The sequence below is a fragment of the Silurus aristotelis genome (genome assembly GCF_946808225.1).
Source record: "Silurus aristotelis genome assembly, chromosome: 21".
NCBI lineage: Eukaryota > Metazoa > Chordata > Actinopteri > Siluriformes > Siluridae > Silurus > Silurus aristotelis.
In genome coordinates, this window is record NC_139594.1 from 11316565 (window position 1) to 11335673 (window position 19109).

The 19109-nt window shown below is 36.9% G+C and overlaps 2 protein-coding genes across 5 annotated transcripts; one reads left to right on the forward strand and one right to left on the reverse strand.

The window, feature by feature from the left end:
• The first annotated feature begins 1621 nt into the window (after positions 1 to 1621).
• On the forward strand, positions 1622 to 13654 carry fam83hb (family with sequence similarity 83 member Hb). Its single transcript, XM_083524026.1, has 6 exons — positions 1622 to 2385; positions 7958 to 8427; positions 8588 to 8752; positions 8852 to 8976; positions 9087 to 12078; positions 12392 to 13654. The coding sequence occupies exons 2-6, from the start codon at positions 7978 to 7980 to the stop codon at positions 12410 to 12412; spliced, it is 3753 nt and encodes a 1250-aa protein (XP_083380152.1). The 5' UTR covers positions 1622 to 2385; positions 7958 to 7977; the 3' UTR covers positions 12413 to 13654.
• A 5-nt stretch (positions 13655 to 13659) lies between these two features.
• On the reverse strand, positions 13660 to 18927 carry LOC310716708 (uncharacterized protein). Of its 4 annotated transcripts, none has more exons than XM_083524098.1 (10): positions 18836 to 18927; positions 17782 to 17829; positions 17411 to 17470; positions 17188 to 17262; positions 17045 to 17092; positions 15176 to 15230; positions 14537 to 14626; positions 14306 to 14369; positions 14079 to 14145; positions 13660 to 13982 (listed from the first exon to the last, which is right to left on the reverse strand). In XM_083524098.1, the coding sequence occupies exons 1-10, from the start codon at positions 18852 to 18854 to the stop codon at positions 13864 to 13866; spliced, it is 645 nt and encodes a 214-aa protein (XP_083380224.1). In that variant the 5' UTR covers positions 18855 to 18927; the 3' UTR covers positions 13660 to 13863. The 4 variants fall into 4 exon arrangements, with proteins under 4 accessions (XP_083380224.1, XP_083380226.1, XP_083380225.1 ...); XM_083524100.1 differs by lacking the exon at positions 18836 to 18927 and adding an exon at positions 18112 to 18254; XM_083524099.1 differs by lacking the exon at positions 17411 to 17470.
• Between the last annotated feature and the right edge of the window lie 182 nt (positions 18928 to 19109).

Below are 19109 nucleotides of genomic sequence, written 5' to 3' on the forward strand. Positions count from 1 at the left end.
AATTAGAGCTTGTTACAAAACCTGAGCCAGGCAGAACAATTGAACAAAGTTTTTTTTTTGCTGTAAAATCATTTCTGGCCATCATAATGCATCCTGTTCTACATGATTTTTGATTGTTTTTTATTTCATCTTTCCATGGTTTGAGTTAATATAATCAGTTATTATTATCTGCATAATAATGAACTGTGTAACATAATGAGTGCCCTGGCACAACTGCAGTTTCTTTTTTTTTAGTGCCTACAGTATGTGTAATCGCGTTTTGTGTTGTGTTTCCAGTCTGAAGGCACCTGATTTTGGCAAATGCTCCCAGTACACAAACAAGCACAAGACATCTGTGTATATGGACAATATATTTATATATATTTCTTAAAGGGATGTATTTACCAGCCTCTTAAATCATAACCTTAACAAAAAAACACACAGCAGTGACACAAGCATCCAAAGGAACTAAGATAACTAAGACAACTAGGGCCCTTCTAAGCTTTGCATTCAGATAAAAAGTGCCAGACTGTTTAAGAGAGAGTGACCTGCATGTCACATGAGACACAGGTGTACTATTACCGCAGGAAGAGGTGTGTGCATAGAAACACTGCATCAAGTCTATGACAAAAAACAGGGAGGGCACATTTTCAGCCCTACCAGAGTTCCAAACTTAAATCGATCACTCCAAAAAAACAAAAAAGGAAACAGATTAAAGCTACAATCTCCTAAGGCTTTGTTTTACACCTCTGGAACTTATTAATACCCTGTATTTATATATAATTTTCATTACGAGTCAGGTTTAAACGCATAAAGCCCATATACGCTTTAAGACATTCACTGTTACTTTTAAATCTGTATACAAATCTGCTTAAAAGAAGAAGTTAACTTCTAATTTCTTCCAACTGCACTGGCGTAGACACACACACACACACACACACACACACACACACACACACACACAGGCACCAAACAAACAGCACATTCAATCTCATTTGTTCTATCAAAGGTTCTGTCCTCAGGCTGGAATTTTTATTTCCTGGCTGTCAAGTCTAGGCTCATGTTTTCAGCACAGTCCATTTCACAATCACAAAATATTAAAAAAAACAACTCATAAATGTGTAACCATGTCTATGTTTGCATGTGTGTGAACACCACAGCTGCATACATATACATACAGAGTCAGTATAATGATTTTGGGACATTTCAGAATGTGAATGTTTCATCTGACAGTTTTGTGTACATAAAATAAAGTTAGTCTGTGAGTAAGCAGAGAATGAGTGAGCGCTGGGTGTGGTGTGTGTGTGTGTGTAACTCCTTTACTTGCACTGGCACATTCCTTCAAAGGCCGCACCCTTCCTCCCCCTCTTTACCTGCTAGATGTTACTAAGTGTGCTGACACCAGCGCGCGCGCACGCGCACACACACACACAATGCATTAGTATTTGGAATACATTACGGACGTGACGAAATAAGCTTCAAAAAGTAATCCGAGTGTATCCAGGGAGTGCATGAGTACTGATACCGAATGATATATGTGTAGAGAATGTGTAAAAAACGAATGGCTTTTCTGGGTCAGGGTGTGACCGAGGGTCCTGTAATACTCCACCCACATACATAAGAGCAACCAGCATGACTTATTGTATTGTATTGTATCAACACATTAGCATACACAGAAGCAAATGTGGCACAGGGTGTGTATTTATAGAGTAATAAAAGTATAGCACACGTTCTAATAGGGTGTAGAGGCGTAAATTAAGGAATTGGATATATTTATAAAGCGGTTGTGTCACATTTATTACTCTGATCTAACTTATATATCCAATATATTAAATGCATTGTAATTATTAGCACTAAAATGAATAATAGACATTTTCATAAGGCTGTCTGTTTTTTTTTTTTGACAGTATCACAAAGGAAGTTAGAAAGCAGTGCAGTCTGGGATATGGAGTGCTTCTTTTGAAACACACACTATTTGCTTACTTTGAAGATAATCTCGAACCTGGCCCAGTGGGTGGAAAAACAAAAGAAGCTTTGCATGTTGTTTGAGTTTTTTTCGGCTTGGGGATTCATTATGGATTTGTCTGTTGAACGCCAGGTTGAACGTTGAGGCTCTGGGAAAGTTGGGAGGAGTTAAATGGTGGAGAAAAAAACCTGGAAGGAGGCAGTAGTTCCTTTTTCAGTGAGTGAGCACTGTTGGCTGTACACAGCGAGCTGAACGGAGCTCGAACAGGTTTTGCCGGGGCTGGTTTTGGCCTTAGATCTGAACAGGGAAGGGTGGAGACCAGGAATGTGACGCGGCGCCATACCACACTCGGTGGACTGGGGGAAAACGAGTCTTCCCGGCCGGAACATCAAGTTATCTTAGCGGCGACTCCATAGAAGCGCCCTGATAAAGACCCAAAGGTAAGATACAAAGTAAAGACCTCCAGCGCTCGATCACCTTCCAAGTTTGTTCATAAAGAATATTGGAAACAACTTTTCCGGTTGGAATGACACTATTCTGTGTACTGGTTTTGGCAGCAGCAGCCATTACACTAATTAGTAGTCAAGATGATGTCGGGTTGTGCTCTTTATACATTTATTTGAAAGCATATTAAAACAGCGAGCACACATAAACAAGACTAACAATAGGGGAAACAATTTTGCCCATGTTTTCCTGCATAGCTAAAGGTATGGATCGTCATTATATTTCATTCATAGATTGAATTTATTTCTTTATTTCATTTGAAATTCAAGCCACGTAATATCATTTGATGCAATGGTTAAAATGCTTCAACTTCTCTTATAGGAACAAAAATGGATGCACATTTCACATCCCACACCCAGTTTGTTCAGATATTTCAGTCTAGGAATCATCTTATCTAAGACATTACTTACATGTTGCATTACAGAATTTCATGCCTAGTCTTGTCTTATCTGTTAGGACTTTGGTTGACACTTAGTCCTAATAGTCTGTTCATGCAGTTCTAATGCGTCATAACTAACACAGAAAAAAGCAATTAGATTGAATAGAAATATTTAGAAATACTGAGAGTTAGGGTTCAGGTATAACTATAGTTTAACATTGTGTGGTGACTGTATTTTGTGTGACTGTGAGCTCTTGTATTATATTTTGCGTATTTCTGATATAGCCGGACATTGTTATGTAAAAATCTGAAAAGTAAATCTTACAAAAGTGACACAGAACTGCACCTTCTGCAACTGTAATTTCTGATGGTTGGAGAAAAGTTAAATAAAACAAGGAAGGTATTTAGAAATAACAGGCCTTGGCCTGACTTCACCCAAGGCAATGTAAGGCTATCAAGTCTCTGAGATGTCGGTGTGTGTTAACCTGGAAAACATAAAAAAGACTTGGACCTGGAAGACTGCTTTACCTTATCTTGAAGTAATACTTTAAATAAAGAAAAACAAAACAAAACAAAAAACCCTGTAAAAATGTGTGTGAAGATCATTAGTTTTACACCATGTAATGTTATTCAGCACACAATTTTGTAATTGTAAATTCAAGGTTTTTTTTGGTTTTATAGTATTACATTAGTTTTTTCCACACTGGTGAGACACTGAGTGGACTCTTGAGGTTAGAATTGACTGGTGTTTTAACATCTTATTTTGAGCTGCAAAGTAGAAACAATTCATTAACATACATTTTTATTTAGCGTTCAAAAGGGAAATGATTCAAAGAGTAGCAATAATAATGAACCTTGAAAAAATGTTAGGCACATTATTACAATATATACATTTTATACAACGGATATAAGAAGTGTGCTATTGTAAATAAAATGTAAAAAAAAAAATTGAAAATAAAAAGAAGGATCCCAGATAAATCATGCTGGAATGTTTTCCCCCTTCAATGTAAAATGGAAACATAAAAAATGTAAAAAAAAAAAACAATAAGAAACACTCTGTTAGGGGAAAAGGAACAATAAACTTATAATATCTTATAAAATCCTAGTTACATAAATTTAAACAACCCATAGACTGAAGCATCGTTTGATTTGATTACACTGCTCAGTCTTTTCTGTTAAGGCATCTGTGCACAGCAGCCTTCAGGTCAGATTTTTCAAAGGTCTCTGGCGAGGCCATTCTTCTGGTTAAACCATTACTTTGTTGTTGTGAATATGTGCTTTGGGTCATTGTCATGATGAAAAAGCTGAAATTATTTTTCATATTCAGTTTACTAGCAGACAGGTTGTTAAATAAAAGTTGATAATCCCAGTTCTGGCTGAAAAAAGCACTGCTAAAGCCTGGTGGCAATGGCATTGTTTTTACCCGGTCAAAACATATTTGGCCACATGATTTGTAGTATTTTAGTTGAGCTTGGGTGGTTTTTTTTTTTTTGTAAGAAAGAGCTTCTGTCTACCACCTTACCCCACAGTTCAGACATGAAGAATAAAGCAAGATGCAGAAAGTAATCCGTACTCGTCAGATATTTCTGTAGCTCCCACATTGTTGCCAGAGGTCTTTAGGAAGCCTCCAAAGTAAGCTGTTAATATTTATTGTAATAGTAATTTATCTTATCCTTTTATACATTTGGTGGGACGTCCTGGTTATATCAGTGGCGCTCCATTTTCTCTTTTTGTTGATAATAGCCTTTAGTGGCCTAAACAGTGTCATGATACTTTTAATAATGCTTTGGAAATTCTTTTATCACCCTCTCCTGATTACTACCTTTTAGCTGATCCATAGCTTATCATCACTTGGGCTCAATGAAATTAATTGAATTGATGACAGCTGATTAACACTTTTGAACGCAAGATTGATTGTGGTTCATTCTAAACCCATCCCCAGTAACTTACACTATGTTACTGTAAACTATGTTACTGTAATTTGTTTATGTATCCCTGAAAAAAGTCTTTTTTATTAAAAGTGTGTAGTGGAAATTATTATTGTTATTATTATTATTCAGAAACTTTGGATGTATAAAAGGAAATGCAAATAAAATAGACTAATTTCACAATCCGATTCATTTTATATATCTGTATTGCAGATCCGCAGATATCTGTAATGCATGACTGTCATATTAACACATGGAAAAACCAGATAAAAAAAAAAGTGAAAGCAGCTGCAAAACCTTAAGTGTAATACATTTCTCTGAAATGAATTCTTTAACAGGTAAACATACCTCGAATGCCAAGTCAAAATATTTTTTGTTAATGGTAAAAGTAATACCTAAAAAAAAAAAAGGCATGTATAAACTTAAATGACTTAATTACCACAAAATAAATGTTATATCAGTGTAGGGCACCTCACAAAGCAATGTCAGTAAAGAATTTGTACCAGAAAAACAGAACAGTCTAACAGAGATGGACTTGTTCATACAAGGAACAAACAATGTTACTTAAAGTTCCTGAAATAAAAAAAGGTGTTTCCATGTTTTTGTGCTTTCCATTAGCGTTATGGACACCAGAATGATTCTAGATATTTTAGAAATAGGAAATGTTCTTATTTTAATTGCAGGACAGAAATTTTTGATTATTCATATTTAGGCAAAACTCTATGATTTGTAAATACTTTGTAGAGACTTTCTATGCCCAGAGGCAGGCTTTTCTCTTGCTGTAGCATCTTGTTAGCAATAAAGATGGTTCTTCAGTGTCAATTAGTCTGTGTCTTCCAACACACTATTCACTTCCAATTGCTGTGTTGAGAAAAATAAACCACAGTTGATTCAGTTTGAGAATTGTGAAGTTTATACGAGGTGGCAGTTTTGCTACAGATACTACTCAGAGGTGTTTTCCCAACTTCAGTTGTGGAATACGTTGCTTTTGCAGACCGAAGGAAAACTCCTTGATTAACCCTTTTGGGCTTTTCAGTAAAAAAAAAAAGGTCCTTTCCTGTTCTCTGTGTTTAACTATCTCGCTAAGCTATGATCAGATTTGTGATGTCCTATATTTTGGACAATAATGGCTGTTGTTTAATTCAGTCAAGCACGTCGGCACATCTCTCTGACCTCCTTTTTCAATAGGAAAAACTCCTAAAACACATCTATGGATTCAATTCACAGATAAGAAGCCATTTCACAGAGACTTAAATGACAGCATGAAAATATGTATTTAAATTAGAAGCTAAGTTTATTTAGCAAATTAGTATTGATAAAGTTTGTAAAGAATGTAATCAATTTAATGTTCTTATAAAAAATATATCACCATGCAAGTTTCTTACTATACATGGAATTTAAGACTATTTTTATATAGGGATTCCATCAGCTTCATCTCTTGATCGGTAATTACACTAGAAGCTTGAGGTGGTCGTAGGTATTATGAGTATTGCATGTAAGAAATAATATTGTAAGTAATAATATGATCCTTGGGTATTACATTTAATAAACCCTCAGGGCCTTAGCAGTAACCTTTCACTCAGTGTTTCCCAACACCCTGCACTGCGCAATGTGATGGGTCAGGCCATTCATTTTCGAGTTATTTGAGACTTATTATTATTATTATTATTATTGTTATTGTTATTTTACATGACTTAAAGTCTTAAATATTAAGTTCAATAAACCGCTTCACAATTAAAATGATATTGTATTTATAAAATAAAACTATTACAACATATAAATAAAATGCAGTGTTGTAATAGGCTTATTATATTTAGTTAGGATACTGCTGTGTGTAAGTATTGCGTTAAAGCTCCTTTTTTTTGTTTTTATCAGTATTGACATATACATTTCATTTGAGTGACACTTTTATCCAAAGCAGAATAGAAGTCAGAATAGAAAAACAATCTTAGTGAACTGACAGTGATAAAAGTACAACACGAGTTTACGAGTAGACTACAAACCCGTGAAAGGTATCATTAGGCAGAGCAGAAAGCAAAACAGCTACAGTATACAAACAAGTGGCTTTATTCAGGAGTGACATCTTTTGAACAGTGTTAATAGATGTTGCAGCTATATCTGGAAATGTTTCATGCCTCGAAAGAAGCATGAGTTTTTGTTTGTATATTTAATTTAAACTCTATTCATTTGAAGGGTGCGTTTTACAGCATCGGGTCAAGCAAACAGGTTTCAGAAGCTATGGTGAAGCTCAGGAGCCAATGCATTGTAGTACACTGAGACCGGTTTGCTTTGTATTAATCTGTATTCATTGTATTGTAGTCGCTATATTGTTAGTTTGGTATGATTAAAATGATCAAGATGGAAGAGATTTAGCAAACAGAGTTCAGCTTATCAACAGAAGTGGTGATAATCAGCATGAAGATGAATTTAAGTAAGATCTTGAACGATAACAACAAAATCAGTTACAAAACCCTTCTCTTTTCGCTTATGGTAAACACTGCAGCATGCCTAAACCTCAGTGGTGAAACATTAGGAAATATCAATGCCTCATGCCCAGACTTGCACATGCTTGCTGAGACATTTTTATGTAGAAAATTTGCTATTGAGATCATTAGGTTTAAACATCTTTAACACACTGAAACAAAACGTGTCTGCTTAAATTAAAAAGGCATGAATGCAAATTTTAAAGTAACAAGTATTAATGTCCATGTGAATGAAGCTAAAAAATGACGGGTATATGAAAAGAATGTTAAGACATTCTTCTTTACTGGTATGTGAAAATCTTTTAACACTGAATCTGTTAAACTTGATAGTTGTGTATTCAAAAACAGACAATCTGTTGATGACGATCTACTCTAAATAACACAGAATTTCTACAAAAAACTGCCTTTGTGTCAAAAACTTTTCCTTCTCTTTGCCACCCTCTTTCCTTTACCCACGATGACTCATTCAAAAACCCTCAGACTATGTTTCCATGGTGACAAAGAGTACAAATAAATGCACGCACTCGAAGGCAAGCCACAAATAACATATTGGAACTATAACTGGCAAATTGCACCACCAATAGGAATTTCTATTCAGACCCAGTCCTTTCCTAAATAAAAGCCTATATGTTTATAGTTAAGTTTTTCAGTATGAAACTAAAGACAGTAAACAAAACATTCAATATTATTTTGTGTGTAATTTGTTTTCTTTACTCAGATTGTGCCCCCTGCTACATCATGGCCCACCGCTCCCAGTGTTCGTCAGTGGGAGATAACCCTCTGGATCCTAACTATCTGCCACCACATTATCGGGAAGAGTACAGACTGGCAATAGATGCTCTGGTGGAAAATGATCTTGACGGATACTGTAGCTTTTTGCAAAATGCTAATGTCGTTGATTTTCTATCGAGGCCAGAGATTGAGCACATTAAAAATACTGTGCAGTTGCCACAAAGTTTTGCAACTGTACCAGAAATGACATATCACGACATGGATCCGGATGGTTCATCAGACACATACTGGCCACTGCACTCTGACTTGGATGCACCAGGTTTGGATCTTGGTTGGCCATTGCAACAACACAGTTTTGTAGGACCCACTGAAGTTACAACACTGGTAAATCCCTCAGACCCTGAAATGCCCAGTATCAAGGAACAGGCCAGAAGGCTCATTAAAAATGCACAGCAGGTTAGTACCTAAGAATACAGTAATAAATTAATTGAAATAAAAAAGTGATCAAAGACAAATAGCATAAAATCCAACACATGGTCTTGATTAACTGCGCAACTAGCAGATAAGGATTTATGATTGAACTAATATCCAAATTATAATTCTTTTTACCCACTAGGTCATTGCAGTGGTAATGGATATGTTCACAGATGTTGATATATTTGCTGATCTGCTTGATGCTGCTCAACGGCATGTCCCTGTGTATATTCTACTGGATGAACAAAATGCCTCTCACTTTGTTGCCATGGTGACAAGCTGCAAAGTTAACCTGGATATGTTTCATGTAAGGCCTTCCTGTTATAAGTGACTACTTCTACAAAAATGGAATGTTCTTGGTTTTTTTTTTGTGTTATTCAGTGGCTTCCTATTGAATATGTTACAGATGATGCGGGTGAGGACTGTTTCTGGCATTACATATTTCTGTCGCACAGGAAAGTCATTTAAAGGACAGGTGATGGACCGCTTTCTTCTAGTTGACTGCAGAGCAGTGCTCAGTGGGAATTATAGGTGGGTTTAAGCCACTCTACACTTTAACAAACAGGCATTTAAAATAGTCTAACAGTAGTAGCCCAAATCAATAATGATCACTTTTCTAATTTCTGAAATGTTTTCTTCAGTTTTATGTGGTCGTTTGAGAAGATACACCGCTGCATAGCTCATCTGTTTTTGGGAGAACTTGTGGCCACTTTTGATGAGGAATTTCGTATTCTCTTCGCTCAATCCCAGCCCCTTGTTGTTGAAAATTCTTTGGTACCTATGCCACCTGACAGCACTAGTGGCTACTTAAGCAACCAGTTTGGATTAAAAAGATCGCAGTCTATGAGGAATCCTCGAGGATTTCTTCAACACACTGAGCTTTTGGGATTCCCATTTAGAGGAGAACGCCATGATACTGCTCTGTCCTTCAGAAGGGATGAACCATTCCGTCACTCTCTTGAGCCAGCAGGTGCTGCTTTGCAGGCTAGCAAGTTCACTTCACATCAGATGAGAATGCAACAATCCTTTTTGGAGCAAGGCAGGCCAATAATTGCTTCACGTCAGCTAGAAATGAACACATATAAAAGGCATAGCTATGCTGAAGGTACACGTGAGAGCTACTCTTCATCTCGACAGTACATGAAACATCGCGTAATGAACAATCTGGATGAGATGGAGGCACACTATCAGAGAGACCAACAATTCTATCAAGAAGGTGCAGGATCAGAAACTGGACGCTTTGACCCTCTCCGGAGCTCTGGTCTTTACCAGCTAGATCAATACTCTGACCCTATTTATCAGCTTGAATTAGAGGAACCAGAAAGTCAAAATGTCTTATCTTCAGATGATCTTGGCCATGATCCAGAAAACAGGCTTCATCCGGGCGTGGCTCATTTTGGTCAACCAACCCAAAAACGACCAACTCTTAGTCATGCATATGCCTGTCAAAGCTCACCCACCCAAATTCATCCTCCAGACCATAAGGAGGTGTTCCCTGCTGGAGAACAGGGAAGACAGACCGAAGACCCAAGTGTTAAACAGGGATTGCGGAGCTGGAGGATCAGCTCCTATCTTAATACCTATGAAAATGCTGGGGAGGAGGGCTTGCAACAACCTTTGGGACCAGATGCTTTTGATGAGCCACAACAACCTGAAATTAGACAGTACAACCCTGAGGCTCCAGGCCTTCGCTTTAACACAGTAGAACCACCTACCATACCAAGTAAACCAAAACTTGATATACGTCCTCGCTATGGTAAACCTATTTTACCAGACAGGAAGCAAGTAAAAGATGTAATCACTGATCAGGCTTCTGCAGGAACAGATTCCCAAAAGAGATCAGCTAATACAGCTACAGCACTCACATCAGCAGAGACAGACAGTGAAAAGGAGATGGAGTTAAAGGATTCTAAAAATTCAAAGGAGATTAGCATCACCAAACACGAGTCTTTCCGGAGCCGAATCAACCCAGTGCTGCAAAGGAGCTCACGGTTACGCTCCTCCCTCATCTTCAGCTCCTCTAAGGTAGAGCAACACAGTTCTGCAGTTTCTGGAGAAAAGCTACAAGAGGATGATGAGGACAATGCAATTAAAACCTCCTCAATTGTAGCAGAGATTTTAGAAAAGAGGAGGTCATTTTCTAGGGAGCCTTTTATATGGAATAAACATAAAAAGGCAGATGATAAAGAAAGTACGGAGATGGTACAAGAAGAGGTAACATCTACACAAGGGGACCCTGCTAAAAACACTAAAGAAATTGAAGAGGAATCTAAGAATCCTGTTAAAGAAAAAGACATTATAAAACAAACAGAGTCTTCATTGCCAAAACTGAAAACCCCCTTTTTTGACATGAACGACCCATTGAGTCGTCTGCAGTACTTTAAAGAACTGTCTGTAAAGAGAAAGAACATAAAAGCAGAGGAAGCTTTAAATAAAAGTCAAGAGCCACTTTCAAAAAAGCCAGATGCATCTGATACTCAACATAGCACAATGGCAGCCACAATTCCATCTGTTTCAGTTAGCCCTGCATTGCCCTCCACAGCATCAGCAATATCAACATCAGCCGCAGCATCAGCCGCAGCATCAGCCGCAGCATCAGCGACATCAGCCACAACATCAGCGACATCAGCCACAACATCAGCCACAACATCAGCCACAACATCAGTGACATCAGCCACAACATCAGCCACAGCACAAGTAGCAACAACATCAGTGCAAGAAGATTCTGCTGTACCCTCTGTGATCACATCAAAGTCAAAGAAATGTGAAGAGAAAATACAAATTGATAGCCCTGTGATAATGGAGGAGTTCACAGATGCAGTGAAGAAAGAAACGATTAAGGAACCAAAGTTACCAAAACCATTTCCTTCACCTAAGTTTACACTAAAGCCTTTCAAAAGTTCTCACATGCGTCGTACCTCGTGCGGTGATGATATTCTCACAGATGCAACAGATGCTGAAAAAAGTGAATATAAAAAGTCTCGAAGCCTCAGCTCATCAAGCATGTCACAAACAGATTCCAAAGATAGTGCTAGCTTGAGTCGACAGGGCTCCACTGTGTCCCTAAATGTTATAGGGTCTGAAGTCAAAGAAACAAAGGCTCGTGATTTTCTGAAGAAGCAAACACAAAGAATAAAAGGGTTACTTGCACCCAAAGGAGATAAAAAGCATGCAGGGGGGTTAAGTACTGCAGATGAAAAGAAAATGAAAATTGTGCCTGAAGTATCAGAGGAAACTTCATCTAAAGAGAAAGAAACAGGGTCAGATTCAGTGTCAACATCCACAACTGACAATTCTAAATCAATTAATAAGCCAAGCCCATCTCGCTATCAGGCTTCTACCTCAACTGTTCTATTCAGTAGCAACCTCAGGGATGATACCAAGGTAATCCTTGAGCAAATTTCAGCAAACAGCCAGAAGAATAGACAGGAGCTGGCCAAGCAAGCTGATGAGACTGGAAAAGATGACGAGGATAAAGGAGGTCACGTTTCAAACCTTGATCGTGAGCCATTCCAGCGATACCAGAATCAAAACCGGTTCAACCGAGCACAAGTCAACCCTCAGGAGCGGGACAGCCTACTGAAGAGAATAGAGAGTATGCGCAAAGAAAAGAAGGTCTACAGTCGCTTCGAGGTACTTTGATGAAGTCCAGAATTGTGACCTGACGGTTGTGTAAAGACAGAGAAAAAGCACTGCAGTTGTATAATAAATAAGTATGATTCATAATGTAGTTCATTATAAAAATGTGAAATGTAGAAATAATTAAGTAATATGTCTATATTTCTCCAGATGTTTTAGTCTACCACAGTATGTTTTATTGGAGCTTAACAAATAAATATTATATCAGATATTATATGATGTTATATATTGATACTGGTATTATAAAATCTCCATTAATATGAGAGATATTAGTACTTAATTGTCTGTTCTTCCACCTTTTTAACAGATGGGGAATAACCTTGGATAACAAAACATGGCAAAGGGGGCATCCAGTCTACAACAAGGTCTGAGACCTCATAAAAAGTGCCAGCAACTGAAAAAAAAAAGAGTAACTCTGAAAAAGAGCATTGAAAAAACACAACCTCAAATTTGAGGACTCTAAAGTGAGAAGAATGTTCCTTAGAATGTGCCAACTTGGGGCCTGCAGTCACTTCACACTGCCTTTAAAAGGCATCAGTGCAAACAGAAATCAGATGATATCCCAGCTGGATATGAAAAAAAACCTGGCCAAAACAAAGTGTTTGAGTTTTTTTTTATATTTTTATGATTTGTGCAGTCTTGTACAGTGTTTAAGACTTTTCAATATTACACCATTCTCAGGTGTGTAAACTGGACTGACATGCCTAGACAAAAGTATGGCATTCAAGGAAGAAGAAAAAAAAAAATCTTCACAAAATCCTGCATTCTACTCCAAGACACATCGTGCTGCAACCACCCCTGTGGTTTAGCTGTGCCAATGGAATACATGTATTAAAACGTCCAAACAGTGTTGTATGAGGGCGAGAAAAACTCAGCTTGAGGCGAAAATAAAGCAAAATGGAAGTGTAGAAGAGTGGCAAATGATTGAACATGAGTCAAAAATCTCAACATGAGACACTGTGACAGAAAGGAGAGAAAAATGGTAAAAAAAAGAACGTTTGGAGGTTTGTTAATGCAGTCAAGGTAACTATTATGCTAGCAGGTAATAGATTAATAAATGAGGGCAGACATTTTCTTATAACAAAAATTAATTTGAGAATAATTCACTTTTGGAGTCAAATTTTAATCAAATTTGTAAAACTATGAATAAAAACATAAAACAAAAGGTATTTTTGAGAATATTTTTGTTTATTATTTAATATTCAGTTGTAGTTATTGACTTCATTGTCTCATAATGAAAGGAAATGTACTGTATTCGAGTATATGAGGCAAGGCTGACATTTCGAGGATGACCATGACAATACAAAGGATTTTTTTCATACATGTTAGATACTATAGTCTCAGGACTGGGCCTATGCTGTATTTTGTCAGTGAAAGTCTTAATTATAGTACCAGATAAACTGGTACCGTTAAAGACCAAAGAACTCCAGGAGCATCAGGTGCAAGCTCTAAAACATAGCTGGAGGTATGATTATGTTTTACTATTGATTAAACATTTTTTTGTCTCATAGATTTTGGTGAAAATATTGTAAATTTTGTATTATGTAAACAAATAAAAATGTAAAATCTGCTTGCTTTATACTTTTTATTTGAATGTTTATTTACCAACAATGGAATATTAACAACATAGAAAACCAAAACAACCAAAATACCAGTGTGACCAATAGCCATGACATTTCTGTAAAGTTATTTCTCTCGGGACAGCTTCCCTGAGCAAATAATGTGCCTTTTAATGAGAAGAGGTGTGGCTTTCTTCTTATTAACACTCTCTTAGGTATGTTAAATATGTAAAAACGATTCACTATGCATCTGTGTCACAACATCCACATGCATGTTTGTGTGAGGGGCATTACTCAGCTCTTCCTGCAAATTTGCCACCTGATCCAACTTCTGCTTCTCTACATCACATAGACATATACATCATATGAAATATTAAACTAATTAAAAGAGTAAGCTAAGATCATTCATATAGTCGGTTACATATGTTTACATACCAGCTTTCAGCAGCTGCTCTGTGGTGTATTTAGCAGATTGCACCTCGATAGGGAGTCTCTCTGGAGTCTGATTAAGATAGAATAAAGCATCAATAGTCATACAATAATGCATAAAGTATGCCAATCTTTTTTTATTGTGTCTAGATTGTATTAGGAACATACAGGCAAATAACCTTAGGCTTGAGACTAACATGTTTTGTGCATCTGTTTTTTTAGAGGCCACTTACAAACATAGAATACAAGTTCTTATGCTGTCCAATCAGCTGCTGCAGTTGATTTTCAAACTTCATCCTAGAATAGTATTGGTTGCATTCAAATATTCTATTCAGCTAGAGAGTAGCTTTAAAACTACTAACACATCTACTAATATAAATATATATGTAATATTATATACAAATATAAAAACTTCTGACAACTTCTGACAAAATGTGTTAAAAATTCATAATGCGAAACAATACCGTATTTTCCTGTGCCTTAATTTGGTTTCCTGAATCTGACAGCTGTACTGTTGCACAAGTTCCTCTTTCAGTTGTTTCAGTTCAAACTGCCTGTATGGACACGGCTGGGATATTACCACACTAAAACACTCAACAGCTGTCATAATGAGTGATATTTAATAACAGTCCCTTCCAAAGGTCTATGTGCAAATGTTGTGTTAGACAGGTGGTGTGTGCGTAGTACACTGAGAACAAAAAAGCTGTTGAAGATTCAAGGACAGTAAAAGCATCTACAAACAAAGACCATACTGTAAACAAGTCATTTCAAAAGGATACATACAATTATTGTGACTCTTAATCAACATTGATAAAGACTTGCACAACAGATCGTTTGTGCTGTAAGAATTATGGTTTAGAATTGAGCATGAGCAAGGACACCTGAGGGAAAATGATTGGAGAAAGGGTGTCGTTGCCCACAAGCCGATGCTCAGTTTGTTAAATCAGTTTTAATTAGTGTTTTAAACTACAAACTATTGGCCATGAAGGTTAAGTCAAACCCCTGGCTTCAAGGAAGAAGAAACGTTACATTAGAAAAAAAAATAGAACAAATGCATGCACTCTGCATGGAAATTCATTTGTATTTTAAAACCCTTTACTCACTTCTTCGACTCTTGTTCTAAGTCCTCACATTTGAGATGAAGTTTTCTGCATGTCTCTATGAAAACATGTTAGAGAAATCAATAATTTATATAGTCCTTAATTACTTTTCCCAAAAATGTCGATCTTGCCTGTTTTAAGTAAGGGAGGTACTAGAATTAACCACTAACATTATATTTGATCATACAGTGGGGCAAAAAAGTATTTAGTCAGCCACCAATTATGCAAGTTCTTCCACTTAAGAAGATGAGAGAGGCCTGTAATTTTCATCATAGATACACTTCAACTATGAGAGACAGAATGAGAAAAAAAAATCCCAAAAATCACATTGTCTGATTTTTAAAGAATTTATTTGCAAATTATGGTGGAAAATAAGTATTTGGTCACCTACAAAAAGGCAAGATTTCTGGCTTTTACAGAACTGTAACTTCTTTAAGATGCTCCTCTGTACTCCACTTGTTACCTGTAATAATGGCACCTGTTTGAACTCGTTATCAGTATAAAAGACACCTGTCCACAACCTCAAACAGTCAGACTCCAAACTCCACTATGGCCAAGACCAAAGAGCTGTCAAAGGGCACCAGAAACAAAATTGTAGCCCTGCACCAGGCTGGAAAGACTGAATCTGCAATAGGTAAGCAGCTTGGTGTGAAAAAATCAACTGTGGGAGCAATTATTAGAAAATGGAAGACATACAAGACCACTGATAATCTCCCTCGATCTGGGGCTCCACACAAGATCTCACCCAGTGGGGTCAAAAGGATCACAAAAACGGTGAGCAAAAGTCCCAGAACCACACGGGGGACCTAGTGAATGACCTGCAGAGAGCTGGGACCAAAGTAACAAAGGCTACAATCAGTATCACACTACGCTGCCAGGGACTCAAATCCTGCAGTGCCAGACGTGTCCCCCTGCTAAAGCCAGTACATGTCTGGGCCTGTCTGAAGTTTGCTAGAGAGCATTTGGATGATCCAGAAGAGGATTGGGAGAATGTCATATGTCAGATGAAACCAAAATAGAACTTTTAGGTAAAAACTCAACTTGTGTTTGGAGGAGAAAGAATGCTGAGTTGCATCCAAAGAACACCATACCTAGTGTGAAGCATGGGGGTGGAAACATCATGCTTTGGGGCTGTTTTTCTGCCAAGGGACCAGGACGACTGATCCGTGTAAAGGAAAGAATGAATGGGCCATGTATCGTAAGATTTTAAGTGAAAACCTCCTTCCATCAGCAAGGGCATTGAAGATGAAACGTGGCTGGGTCTTTCAGCATGACAACACACCGCCCGGGCAACGAAGGAGTGGCTTCGTAAGAAGCATTTCAAGGTCCTGGAGAGGCCTAACCAGTCTCCAAATCTCAACCCCATAGAAAATCTTTGGAGGGAGTTGAAAATCCGTGTTGCCCAGCGACAGCCCACAAACATCACTGCTCTAGAGGAGATCTGCATGGAGGAATGAGCCAAACTACCAGCAATAGTGTGTTAAAACCTTGTGGAGACTTACAGAAAATGTTTGATCTCTGTCATTGCAAAAAAAAAAGGGAATATAACAAAGTATTGAGATGAACTTTTGTTATAAATACTTTTGTTGTAAATACTTATTTTCCACCATAATTTGCAAATAAATTCTTTAAAAATCAGACAATGTGATTTTCTGGATTTTTTCCCCCCTCATTTTGTCTCATAGTTGAAGTGTACATATAATGAAAATTACAGGCTTCTCTCATCGTTTTAATTGGGAGAACTTGCACAATTGGTCGCCGACTAAATACTTTTTTCCCCCCACTGTATATCATTTACATAAGCCATTGCATAGTCAATGGACACTGTTTATGGCTGAAAGTTGATTGGACATGATGGACAGTTTACTGTACCTTGTTTTTCATTCAAAATTCCCTTTAGTTTTAACACTTCAGCAGTGACTGTTAAAAAAGAAAATAAACTGGGCATTTGTAATGTTAATACACAGCATATCACCTTTTTTATTTCACTGTCTGAACATTAATACGTTACTTACAAGCACTGTCTTCATCGCGCAAATTTCCTCTCAGTGAAAGGGCCTCCTTCACTTGCTCTTCAAGATCTAGCTTGACTGCCAGTGGAACATACACATACATGAATGTAAATTTGTTTCTTTTAATCCAAAATACTAGAAGGAATGCTTATACATCTACCCCTTAATCTCCTGCCACAAAATGATCAGAGTGTCAGAGTTTTATTTAAAACGTACATAAACTGACCTTGCTTTAAGTTCCTGAGCTTACTTAACAAAGCTTCAATTTCAACTTCTTTCTCCCTGGCTGTTAGAACAAAACCAGGAATTATTATGAATTTCCTGAGAAATGTAATTATCTTCTATATCACACGAACAGTTCATACTAAAAATAAGCCGTACAGCACGTTTTGGCCTAGGTTACTGGATTTTAATGATTGATACAGATAGGTGAAATTTTATTTCACACATCTACGGCATTCACGGTGATGCTTTTGCAATTACTAATGCATGGATATTTTTTTCTTTATAATGTAAATAAAAAATTTCCAGCACTTTCAAATGCACTTTGTAACCTTGGACATAGATTTATATTAATCTGATCAAAATAAAACCTACCAGGAACCTGTGGAAACCTGAAGACATCTTCAACATTAAAGGATGACTCTGGAAATAGATTTTTTTTTTATATATATATATATATATATATATATATATATATATATATATATATATATACATATACATATATATATATATATATATATATATAGTAGTTTGTATATATAAAGTCAATTACAAATGTTGTAGTGTAGTCAGTATATAACATATACTGTATATTGAAATATATTTGCCAATATTCCCTTTCCAACAAGAAATTAATATTTACAAACCAAAATATATGAGGCGAAATTAACACGATTTCTTAATTTTTTGGCCTAAACTTACCAATTACACTCATTTCTGTCTTCGAACCAAATACAGATATCTAAAACAATTTATCGAGTAAATTTACAAGTCGTTCTTTGCTTAACTATTGGAAGAGAAACACATTTGGTTAGCTAGCTAGCAAAAGTTTAAAAGAATGTCGGTTGGCGTAGAGCTCAAACACGCTCGCGCGGTAAATCAATTTGAACTGAATTTGCGTGCAGTTCTGCATATCGGCTGTACCATGCAAATTCACCAACGTTTTAGAAACAGGCAGCCGAAAATACGACACCTATCGACAGCCGAGTGTACGACACCTAACGACAGCCAATTATAGACTACACCCACTGATAACATTCATAATACCCAGTATCAGTATACACTACATCCACTGGCAGTAAAAATAATATCAAGTGACAGCAAAGTATAGCCTATACCCAATACCAGTATATACTATAACCTCATCACCACAAACCCTAAAAATTTGATTTTACCATATTTTCTCCAGCATCTCAATCTCAACAATTCCTTCTGATTACATGGTAAAAAGATTTGCCTCCCTGTTTAATACACTTATAGTATCTAAAAGTATATGCACGTTTAAACATCAGGTGGAGTCATTTGATATATTTATGGCATATTGCCACCCTTATCTAGTAAAATGGTTGTTTCACCAACAGTAACTCAACAAAATGCTCTTCATTGCATTGCAGGCATGATTCTATGGTTTCCAGTGATGACTCACCTGTGGCTTCAGGTTTCATTTCAGTCAACTGATGAACATACGCCAAAAAAGTGGAGAGTTTCCTATTTGTCAGAAAATCCTGTAAACGCCATCTAGTGACCAACATACTATAAGCAAAGCTACAGGCATACATTCATGATCTATTTGAACGTTCCTGCATGAGTGGCCGCACAAATATCTGTACAGAATGTGAAAATCTGCAAGTGTTCCTGTTCTGCAACTGATATACATACCCAGATCTTTTTGTTTGTTTGTTTGTTTGTTTACAACGTAT